Source organism: Gadus morhua, chromosome 10 (assembly GCF_902167405.1).
Source record: "Gadus morhua chromosome 10, gadMor3.0, whole genome shotgun sequence".
Classification (NCBI taxonomy): Eukaryota; Metazoa; Chordata; class Actinopteri; order Gadiformes; family Gadidae; genus Gadus; species Gadus morhua.
Genome location: NC_044057.1, coordinates 6,624,193 through 6,635,696, shown reverse-complemented (window position 1 = coordinate 6,635,696; position 11,504 = coordinate 6,624,193). Strand labels below are relative to the sequence as shown.

At 49.3% G+C, this 11,504-nt stretch overlaps 2 protein-coding genes across 2 annotated transcripts; both read left to right on the top strand.

Moving 5' to 3' along the window:
• Positions 1-90: 90 nt before the first annotated feature.
• On the top strand, positions 91-1,990 carry trmt112 (tRNA methyltransferase activator subunit 11-2). Its single transcript, XM_030369167.1, has 4 exons — positions 91-360; positions 890-991; positions 1,497-1,589; positions 1,745-1,990. The coding sequence occupies exons 1-4, from the start codon at positions 286-288 to the stop codon at positions 1,844-1,846; spliced, it is 372 nt and encodes a 123-aa protein (XP_030225027.1). The 5' UTR covers positions 91-285; the 3' UTR covers positions 1,847-1,990.
• A 1,279-nt stretch (positions 1,991-3,269) lies between these two features.
• On the top strand, positions 3,270-9,499 carry tgfb5 (transforming growth factor, beta 5). The gene is made up of 7 exons (XM_030369165.1): positions 3,270-4,441; positions 4,834-4,997; positions 5,530-5,662; positions 6,185-6,295; positions 7,166-7,346; positions 7,805-7,958; positions 9,329-9,499. The coding sequence occupies exons 1-7, from the start codon at positions 4,093-4,095 to the stop codon at positions 9,485-9,487; spliced, it is 1,251 nt and encodes a 416-aa protein (XP_030225025.1). The 5' UTR covers positions 3,270-4,092; the 3' UTR covers positions 9,488-9,499.
• The last annotated feature ends 2,005 nt before the right edge of the window (positions 9,500-11,504 follow it).

Genomic DNA, 11,504 nt, shown 5'->3' with positions numbered 1-11,504 from the left:
TTTCCCTTAAACTGACTAACAGGTGATCCTATTAATCTCGCTGGTATTTCTTTCGACTTTAAAAAGTTCAACAGTAATTCCCAAAGGGAACCTTTTGTGAGTAAATGTTTCGGGGAATACTGAAGCGACGCACCGAGCGAACTTCCGGTTCACATGTGATGTTTTTCAGAGCAGGCTTTTTGAAGCAACCTGACAGATCAGACAAATTGAACAATTAGTCTTCTGCAGAGTCGACCGTGTCCTAACTTTGAAGGGGCATCGTTAGCACACCACTACCTTTTAAACATGAAGCTACTGACGCACAACATGCTGACGTCCCACGTGAAGGGGGTGACCAAGGGCTACCCGCTGCTCATCAAGGTACGAGGAGGTGTGTGTGTGTGTGTGTGTCACAGTGACTTATTTACTTCTAATTCAGCAGATGGGGATTTATTTAGCTAAATCTAATGGTGAAGATTTAAATTGGTAATTCATCTTCAAAACCTTATCTGGGGTCGGGTCGCGGACGCAGCAGCTCTAGCATGGGTATCCAGACCTCCCTTCCCGGGCCACATTGACCACTGACGGGGGGGGGTCCCGAGGCGTTCCGAGGCGTTCCCAGGCCGGTGTTGCGATATGATCTCTCCACCTAGTCCTGGGTCTTGCCCGAGGTCTCCTCCCAACTGGTCGGGCCTGGAGCACCTCCCAAGGGAGGCGCCCAGTGGGCCTCCTTGCCAGATGCCCGAAAGCTTCTTGTAAATAACCTTAGGGGGGCCTTTTTCTCTTTAGATACCGTTAATTGATGAACTTGTCACCGACGAAGTCCCCTACCCACTAGCACAATCACATTTTGCTATTGTTGTGTGTGATGTGTAAGTGGACTGATGATGTGTGTCTTCCCTTCTCCTAGGCAACAGAGGTGAAGGTGAACGAGGTGGAGTTCAACTCCCAGTTTGTGAGCCGGATGATCCCCAAGCTGGAGTGGAGTGCACTGGTGCAGGCTGCTGAAGGGGTGAGAGGGGTCCAAGGGGGTATTGCAGGCTGCTGAAAGGCTAAGGGGGATCCAAGGGGGTACTGCAGGATGCTGAAGGGGTGAGGGGGGTCCAAGGGGGTACTGCAGGCTGCTGAACGGGTAAGGGGGGGTCCAAGGGGGTACTGCTTGGCAGGTCTTTCCATGTGGCTACAATGATGTCATCCAACATTTAAAGCTTGCAGAAAATGTATAGTTCCACCAAGCCAAGATTAAGAAGGATATGTGAACATATCCTTCAAAATCATCCCCTAATCCTCTCTTTTCTTTGTCACTAACGGAAGAACATCTTGTTTTGAAATGGTGTTTGTATATAAATCTATATTATTTGAAGACAGTATAATATGATGGAACAGATGTTATATATATATGTAATGTCACATTTTGCTTCGAGCTGCAGCCCTGAAGAGAGTGTACATCAAAAAACTATTAATAGTGTTGTAGTGCTGTTGACTAATACGTCTGCCCCCCCCCCGCCCCAATCCAGCTTGGCCACCTGGAAGATCTCCCCGCTGAGCTGGTGGCCGACTACGAAAACAACGAAGAGTTCCTGAAGAAGGTCCACAAAGTGCTGCTGGAGGTACGTGTGTGTGTGTGTGTTGTACATCTGTGCATATTTTAGGTTTGTTTTTAAAACGTATAACATAGTACTCAATGTCCGGATGTGTGCATAAAGATGGAGATGTCTCTATGGTTGCATCATGCGGTATTGTTCTGGCCTGCTTCTGCTCTCAGGTTGAGGTGGTGGAGGGGAGCCTGCAGTGTCCGGAGTCGGGCCGTGAGTTCCCCATCTCCCGGGGGGTCCCCAACATGCTGCTGAACGAGGATGAGGTCTAGAGACCCTGGGGATCTGATGTGTGAATTCAAAGAACAGTGAACCCGGATGGAGTGAGGAGCGGATTTCAGTTGGATTTATTTTTATAATGTTTGTTTTATCTTGTTTTGGTTCTTTTTCTCAATAAAAGTGTTATTGCTGATTTACATGTCTGCTGTATTCCTCACCGTTTGGGTCTGATGGAGAATGGGGAATTGAGCCCGGGAAGAGAGGTGAAGGAGAACTCTCAGAGGTCAGAACCCTGTGTCTACACCAGCTCTCTAATCAGCTCTGGGTCTGTGCAGTACTGAGACATGACGTGGCAGTCGCTCGGCTATATTCGTCTTCGGAAAGCAGCAGTAAAAAGTAGAAGTTGTTTTTAAGAATTTTCTTTCCCTTTTTTTTTCTTTCGAAAAATAAAAGCTGGAAGGTGCAGTATTCAACGCTGGCCGCAGGGGGCGCATGTCCGATCGGCGGTGCGCCCAGGGTTCTGCGGTGGACCTTATTGACTTGTCTTTTTACTGTGCGATGGCTTCAAACGACTTTTGATCCACGTAGACAAATTAACCACGAGGCAAAGTCTGTTGACATAATTTCGGGTCTCGGCTGTCTGCTTTTGCCCCTCGAGCCTTCAAGTTGGAACAAGCTCCTATTTGTTCCCATGAGTGTTATCATTTGCGGAAGAGAGACGCCAGGGAGAGAGAGAAAACGAGAGGGGGGAGGTAGAGAGAGAAAACGAGAAAGGAGAGAGACGGAAGGGAGAGAGCGAAAACGAGGGAGGGGAGAGACGGGAGGGAGAGAGAGACGGGGGGTACATAGCCATGCCAACACCATACACGAAGGATAGGAGAGAATGCTGCCTGCTCCTCGTCTCGTGTATGATATCCCACTCTTTGACCGCCTATCTCGCCCTCTTTCTCTCTCCTCTACCTCCCCCATTTACTTGGCAATTACAGGGCTTCACCCGCGACTATAATAACGGTCTGATGGGATGGCAGCAAAGCGGCAATAAAAACCTCCCTGACAGATTAACGGTCTCTTCCATCTCCGCAGCTGTAATTAACAGTAAGCCTCAGGAGGGCGAAATAATAGACGGAAGGCTGAATATAGAGATAGAAAGAGATATGCAATTTAATAATCAAGATTGTACACGCCTTTTTAACTTTCCTCTTAAAATAATAACAATATAGTTAGAGCTATGTGAGCTTTAAGTGTTATTCAGCATGATGGGAGGTTCTGGAGAGTTTTCCTCTCTTGGGGAGGAGAGATTGTTTGAGTTTCCCGAATTAATTATTTTAGGGGTAATTGGGGTAGGGCCCTGAAATGCCCTAGAATAAATACTTACTTTGTAGAGAAAGAGAGGGGTTTGCAAACAGTTGTGTGGACACTTCCCTCCTTTTTTTTTGGAGATGCCTAACTTGCATAATCATACCCTCAATATCCTTGGTGTCACGTCTCCAACCGCCTCCCCTCCTTCCTCTCCTCTCTCCTCTCCCTTCTCTGCACACCGTGAGGATCTCTTCAGTGGAGCCTTGGGTCTCAGGCTATGTACACCCGGCCGGCTGCACAACATCCACCCCCACACTGCTGAACCCAATGTGGCACTCGGACGTGGAAAAAGGTGGATCACTGAACTGAAACTCAGGTAACCTGATGGAGGCCTAAGTGTGTGATTTATTGAGACGTTGCTCAAGGGGTCCCTGGCAGTACAAAGGCGCCCTTTCATCGAGAGATTTGATTTGGTACACTTTTTTTTATGTGTGGCAGAAGGTTGTAGCATCACGTTGACCGGACTGGATGCTGGGAGGACGAGTGGGACACGACACTTGTGGACATTCTGTCTAAAATAAATGCTTTTTATTGACTCCTTTCGGGCAATGGAAGGATCTCCGAAGACCTGTAGCTCGACTGGTTGGACTGGTGAACGGGTTTGGACCCGATGCTTTTAGATCCTTCTCCTGGTGGACTGCGTGGAAGAAAAACGCGACAACTCCAATTTATTCAATTTAAAAGAACATCACCTTGTATTTCGGATATCTGCGACATGGGCTGAGCTCTGTGCTGGTCGCTCTTGATGAGTTTTTTCCCGGATCGATATTAATTTCTGCAGACGTCTGTCGGAAGCCTCTGAGTGACTCCACGGTGGTTTGTATTTGGAGGCTTTACGCACCGACGCATAGACGCACCGGCAGCAGAGCCGAGGGGGGGCACGACACACCGAACACTGGTCTGGTGCGCGACCCGGGGAACCCATCGCTCAGTCCGGACCATGTATCTCACCCGCCTCCTCTTCCTGCTGCTGAGGCTGGCGGTCACCCTCGACGGGCTCAACACCTGCCAGTTTTTCAACCTGGACGAGCAGAAGTCCAAACGCATCGAGGCGGTCCGCGGGCAAATCCTTAGCAAGCTCCGCATCAGGAGTCCACCGGCCAGGCAAGAGACCCCCCCGACCGACACGGTTCCCCCAGAGGTCATGCTCCTCTACAACAGCACGAGGGAGCTGCTCAAAGAGCGTGCGCGTCAGGCCGAGTCCGCGTGCGACCGCGAGAGTAGCGAAGAGGATTATTACGCAAAAGAGGTGCAGCGTATTGACATGTTGCCGCCCCGGGCAGATACCAGTGAGTCATTCTCCTAGTTCCAGGATTCTAAACAAGTCCTGTGACTGACCTTTTAATGAGCCAAACATACAATTTAGCCTATTATGATCGGAGTTAAGCGTGCGTAAAATGCACCAAAATCAGCTTGACAGTCCTTTGTCCAGTTTCTAATTAGACCCAAAGCTATCATTAAAGTTAGTGTCTGTTTATAGCATCTTATCATCAACCATAATGTCTGCAATTTTGATGGTCTGTCTCGACACACACCGCGGAATCAGAAACAACCGCTCCACCAAAGAATATTTTGGAACCTGCTCCATTCCACATGCGCTTCATCTCTGCGCTACCCCGATTTCAACCCAATCATTCACTCTTTGTGTCTCTAAGTGTATCTTTCTTCTCCGGGTGCCCAGATGCGGTGAACCCGGAGTCGCCCAGTCCCCACTACAGGACGGTCCACTTCGACGTCAGCGGCGTGGAGCTCGCCAACAGCACCCTGGTGAAGGCCGAGTTCCGGATCTTCCGGGCCCCGAACCCGCAGGCCAGCGCCGCCGAACAGAGAGTAGAGGTTTATCAGGTGTGAACGGCTGACAGAGAGTCCCGGATCAAGGGGGAGCTGCCCCCCACCTTAGAGACTTGCCCCCCCCCCCCCCCTTTTGTGTCCTTAAAAACAAATAAAAATAAGAATACTTTGAAGCAAACCGCCAAAAAATTAAACCATCGTTCATGGTGTGTAAAAGCATTTTGCCGGATTATTTTTGATTTTATTCAAGGCAAGAGGGGCTTGACACAAATATAAAACCAGAAACATTTCCCCCTGCCAAGAACCCCTTTGCCACCCCATGTAACATTTTCTGCATTCACTGCAGCATCACCAATGCTCCCCGTAACTCTTAATATGAACCCAGTGCAGACAACTTGATATATGGTGTTTATCAGCACAGCTAGGTGGTCTTTAATTTAATTTGTGTGTGCATGCCTGTTTTCTGTGTGTGTGTGTGTGTGTGTGTGTGTGTGTGTGTGTGTGTGTGTGTGTGTGTGTGTGTGTGCGTGTGCGTGTGCGTGTGTGTGTGTGTGTGTGTGTGTGTGTGTGTGTGTGTGTGTTTCAGCTGCTGATGCCGGGTGAGGAGAGCGTCTCCACACAGCGCTATGTGGACTCCAGGAACGTGCAGCCGCGAGCCAAAGGGAGCTGGATGTCTGTGGAGGTCACGGAGACGGTGAAGGACTGGCTGGGAGACACAGGTCAGAATACACCTCCACCCCCAGACCTCCACCCACAGACCTCCACCCCCAGACCTCCACCCCCAGACCTCCACCCACAGACCTCCACCCCCAGACCTCCACCTCTACACCTCCACCCACAGACCTCCACCCCAGACCTCCAACCCCACACCTCCACCCCAGACCTCCACCCGTGTGTTCAGTGATAGGCATGCTCCGACATCACTGGGAACCAATTTGAACCAATCTGGATTGACACAATGATTATATAACCTGGTTTTGTACCGATATGCTTTTCTTGGACTACACACAAGGGCTTCAATCCATATATGGTTTCAATCTCATTGTAAAGTAAAACATTTTTATTGTTAAATCTTCTTATCATATTGTATTATGTTTTTGCATTTTATATGCTGTTCTCTGTGAGAAAATATGGTCACTCCTATTGTACTTTATACCTCCTCTGCTCTGACACTTTCTATTCTAATCTCTCTTCCGTCCGTCCGTCCATCACTCCATCCCTCCCGTCGTCATGGCGACCAGAGAAGAACCTGGGCCTGAGGCTGAGCGTCCACTGCCCCTGCTGCACTTTCGTCCCGTCCACCAACAACATCCTGCCCAACAAGAGCGAGGAGCTGGAGGCGCTCTTCGCAGGTGTGTGATCACACACACATACACACGCGCACACACTCACACACACACACACGCACACACACATACACGCACACACACACACACAGACACACGCAGGCACGCACGCACACACACACACGTACTCACACACACACACGCAAACACACACAAGCCTCAATTGGCTGCATGACACCTGGGTTGGTCAGAAATCCGAGGAGAAAAGCCCAAGATTCTCCAATCCTGGCTGAGAAACAAATCAAGAGAGCTGTGAGCTGTTTGAAGGACTCTGTGTGGGTGGGGATGGAGTGACGGCGACAGGGGGGTGCAAACGTGGACAGATCAAGACATTCATGGCTTGGAGAGACTCACCGCACATCCAAACTGTTTGAGTGAGATGGTTGGGTTATGATAGTTAGGGTGTGACAGTTGGAGTGTGATAGAAGGAGGATGATAGTTTGGGTTTGATAGTTGGAGAATGGTAGTGCACGTCTTGATGTAAAACACTCAAAACAACACTCACTGCATTAAGCAGCTTACCATGCAACAGTTCGTTTATTAGTTGACACCTTTTGGGATATATTATCACAGGGGTTTTATTGAAGAATCCCTTTACTTTTATTGTTGTATTAAGATTTATAATGCTTTGTAAGTAACATTTTATAATGCTTTTGGTAATTTATGTTAAAACGTCTATACATACGTCCATGCAATAAAATACAAAATAATCGCCTGCAATAAACTGCATCTCAACAGGCTAATGCAGCAATACACATTGTCAGCTCTTATATGACAACTACACAGAGCTGAACTAAACACCTGAGTCACGGTATCAGAGGACGGCACCGTCACCCCCACCCCTACACTCTGCCCCCCCCCCCCCCCCCCCCCCAGGTGTGGACGACCTGCAGCTCCGACAGATGCAGCGGCCGGGCCAGACCAAGGGCCAGCCCGACTTCAGCACCAAGACCCCCCACCTCATCCTCACCCTGCTGCCTGGCGACCGCGCGGACAACCCCAACAAGAGGAGCCGCAAGAGGAGGGCGGCCGCCGTCGACTCCTCCACCTGCTCCCGGTAACTCCCCCCCCCTCCCCCTCCGGTCACGCACGGACCTAGGGATGCCCCGCTTCAGAAGCCAGGGACACGTGATCACATGAATTGGTGCATCGTTTTGCCGCTGATTCCGGACCAGGGGCCTTCTGGCGGGCGATGGTGTGTCAGAATAAAGCCCCGTCCCGGTCCCTTGTTTAGACTGCCAAGCGAGCGGTCGGCAGTTGTTTTAATTTAGACGACCTCAGTACGGAGGAGAAGGCCTGGCAGCCCCACTCCATCATTACCTCTGGCTGCAAGATCCTCCGCAGCCTGCGTCCTCGACCCGTTTTAATTTTCCCATGACCAAACCCACGGGCCTGGCCCCCCACCGCCCACCCCCAGCCGAATCCCCTCCAGAATCAATGGAGGGCCAAATTATATTCCAAAATAATATTCCCAAAAACGTTCCCTGTTGTTTTTTCCACCTCGCTTTGACTTAGGAATTCCGAGCAGGGCTGCTGCCTGCGCTCGCTCTACATCGACTTCCGGCGCGACCTCAACTGGAAGTGGATCCACGAACCCAAGGGCTACAAGGCCAACTTCTGCGCAGGCAGCTGCCCCTATCTCTGGAGCGCCGACAACCACTACAACATGGTGAGAAGCGATTGGCTGACGTGGGGTCAGATGACATCTGGTTGGTTCATTTATTTATACTTTATATTATTTTTTTCAATAAACCACGAATAATAATCAAATAATCTTTGCAAAACACGTTGCCTTGTGAGCAAATGCTGAAGCACGATTGGAGCTCTAAAGTTTGATCGCGGTCTTCAGACTGAGAACGGCCACTGCACTCGTACTCAGCTCTTTACGTTCGCTTATCGTAAAGAATAAGAGTCAGCAACCCGTGACACCAGCTATGCTATGGGGGCCCGCAGACAGCTTAGTGTGCGATGTTTACGGCCGCTGTAACACAGTGGTTTGGGGATGGTTGGTTAACCCCAAACTCATAAATGTCCCATCACCACGGCAATCTGGACCCCAGTAAACCCTGGCCATGAGGCGTACAGGCTCGTAGAGGGTTCAACGCAGAGGGCTGGGAAACGAAGGCCTTTCAGACTAAAAGATGAGCAGACGACGCGTTGGTTTGATTTAAGACACGGTGACTCAAAGAGCGTTTCTGAAGACGTTAAGAAGATAAATTCAGGTTATACCTGTATATAGAGTAAATGCTGCCCTGCTACCTTAGCTCAGTACAGTAATCAGCTCCAATTTAGTATTTTTAGGTTATGAAAATAACAAATGTGTGGTCGGGTCTGGTTGGGAGGGAGGGCGATGAGCTTGAGCAAAAACAACCTTGTTAAAGGTTAGCTTGTGGCTTCTGGCTTTATTTGCATAGATCTGTTTTCCTAGGTGGCTGTGTGGAGGAGGTATTTATATCTGTGTTACCTTTTCACCGGGCTGCGTGCAGTGGTTTATTCCACAACCAAAGTCCCTCCTGACTACAGGACTTCAGCCGCATACATTCTGATATACTAATATATGCAGTTCTAAAACAGTTTTTTGACCGCAGTAGCTTCTGGTTTTTATTGACCTTTCTGATGGGATTTATAACATATGATCACGGAAGGATATGATAGGAAGGATCAGAAACGTTGGGAGAAAATGAATGATTGACTGCATTTGAGCTCACTGAAAACATAACATGCCCACACCTTACCTCGATTGCACTTTACTTTACTTTACAGCTAATCTTTTTATTGTTTTTATCGTTTCATGTGACGTCGTTTCGCAAAAAGTCTTTTTTTCGACACTCTCTGCTCCACTTTGCACAAAGGACATAATCTTCTCTGTTCAAAAGTTTTTCTTGAATCTAAAGAAAATGAACAACGGCGCCCAGAGCGCCCCCCGTCTGTGAAAAAAACTGAGCGGTTTACGAGACCCCCCGCAACCATGACGACTTTCAGGAACGCCTGTTGTCTCTCTGCCCCCCTGGCGTAACCCCTGTTGTCTCTCATCGGCAGATCCTCCCTCTGTACAACAAGATGAACCCCGAGGCGTCGGCGTCCCCCTGCTGCGTCCCCCAGGACCTGGAGCCCCTCACTATCGTGTACTTCATGGGCCGGACCCCCCGCGTGGAGCAGCTCTCCAACATGGTGGTCAAGTCCTGCAAGTGCCGCTAAGGGGAGGGGAGGGAGGGGGAGGGAGGGGGAGGGAGGGGGGAGGGAGGGGAGGGAGGGGGGGAGGGAGGGAGGAGGAGGGAGGATAGTGGGGGCGGGGAGGGGCCGATGGAGGAGGGAGCTTTGGGCTGGGATGGGCGAGCGAGACAACAACAAAGGAGATGGAGGAGAGGGAGGGATGGAGAGGGAGGGATGGAGAGGGATGAGGGGGAGGAGAGGAAAGGCAGAGAGAGAGAGAGAGAGAGAGAGAGATAGAGAGAGAGAGAGAGAGAGAGAGAGAGAGAGAGAGAGAGAGAGAGAGAGAGAGAGAGAGAGAGAGAGAGAGAGAGAGGGCGAGAGAGAGAGAGAGCGGTTTGTTCACCAACTTTATCACCCTTGTGTGGGAAATTTTGATTTATTTCTTCTTTCTTTCTTTGTTTATATTCCTGCCTCATTAGAGGTATGAATAACTCTGGGTGGGTGTGTGGCTGTTACATGAGTCATAGTGTGGGGGTGGGCCAGATATCTGTAGCAGTTTATCCAGGAAGTATTCTGTTTTGATGTTGCTGACTGTATATAAATATATTAAATATATATATGCAACATTTATGACCCTCAGCAACAGAGTCATAAACTTCAGGGACCTGTATGTTGTTTTTCTTTGGGCATTTCATGACTTAATGAAACACTGCTGTGTGTTTGTGTATGTGTGCCTGTTTGTGTGTGCCTGGTTGAATGTGTGTGCATGTGCATGTGCGTGTGTGAGAATACTCGCACATTGAATCAATTGGTCCCTTCTAATTTTACGTCTGTCTTTAGGTGGAGGTGATAATGATAGATGGGACTTAACAAAAGGGTGGAGAGGGTTTATAAAAGCTTGAGAGCTTCAGATGTAGAAAATAGAGATGAGAGAGAGAGAGAGAGAGGGAGAGGGAGAGGGAGAGAGAGAGAGAGAGAGAGAGAGAGAGAGAGAGAGAGAGAGAGAGAGAGGGAGAGGGAGAGGGAGAGGGAGAGAGAGAGAGAGAGAGAGAGAGAGGGAGAGAGAGAGAGAGAGAGAGAGAGAGAGAGAGAGAGAGAGAGAGGGAGAGAGAGAGAGAGAGCGAGAGAGAGCGAGAGAGAGAGAGAGAGTGAGCAGGGTTCATGCCAGCGCTCTGTGGCAGGAGGCTGAAATCTACGCCGACGTAAACAGGATGTGAACGATTTCCAGACACCGACCTGACCACTCACGGAACGCTGGGTTTAAATGCTCCCCTCATTCTCTCTCTCTCTTTCTATCTCTCTTTTTCTCTCTCTGTCTCTCTCTCTCTCTCTCTCTCTCTCTCTCTCTCTGTCTCTCTCTCTCTCTCGCCCTCCTTCTGCCACAGCTCTCTGGAACAGGGAGGACAGAGAGAGGGAGAGAGAGAGAGAAAGGGAGGCGGAGGGGAGAGGCTTTGAAAGTGAGGCCTGGGATGATAGGGCCGAATCGGGAACGTCTGTACTTTTGGGTTAAGGTGGTGTTTTGCAGCCAGGGAAAATTTGTAACTATTTGGGTCTGGCTCTATGTTTTCCATAATCCCACTCTCCTGTGCATTTCCTGGACGTGCGTTCATTATCTGATTTGAAAAAAAAAGAGTTGACTGTCCTGTTTCTATGCTGTCATTATCTCCTGGCGTAACTATGGTTACCATCGTTCACAACGCACGCGCAAGGACACAACGAACGCAGGCACGCACAAATACTCACAGACATACATTCATACACATGTGCACACACTCTGAAAAACGCACACAGTCTCTCTCTCTCTCTCTCTCTCTACACACCAGGATCCACAGTGACCACTTTTGATAGAATGTCTGAATGCTGAAAATAAAAAGAATCCCTGGGGCTCATTTTAAATATAGACCTTCTGGTATGTTGGTGGTTTTGTGTGTGTGTGTGTGTGTGTGTGTGCGTGTGCGTGGGTTCACTCCTCTGTGTGTGTGTGTGTGTGTGTACTTATTTCAGATTTTCTCACATACGGTATGTATCTGAGAAAATCTGAAAGTAATGTGTGTGTGTGGGT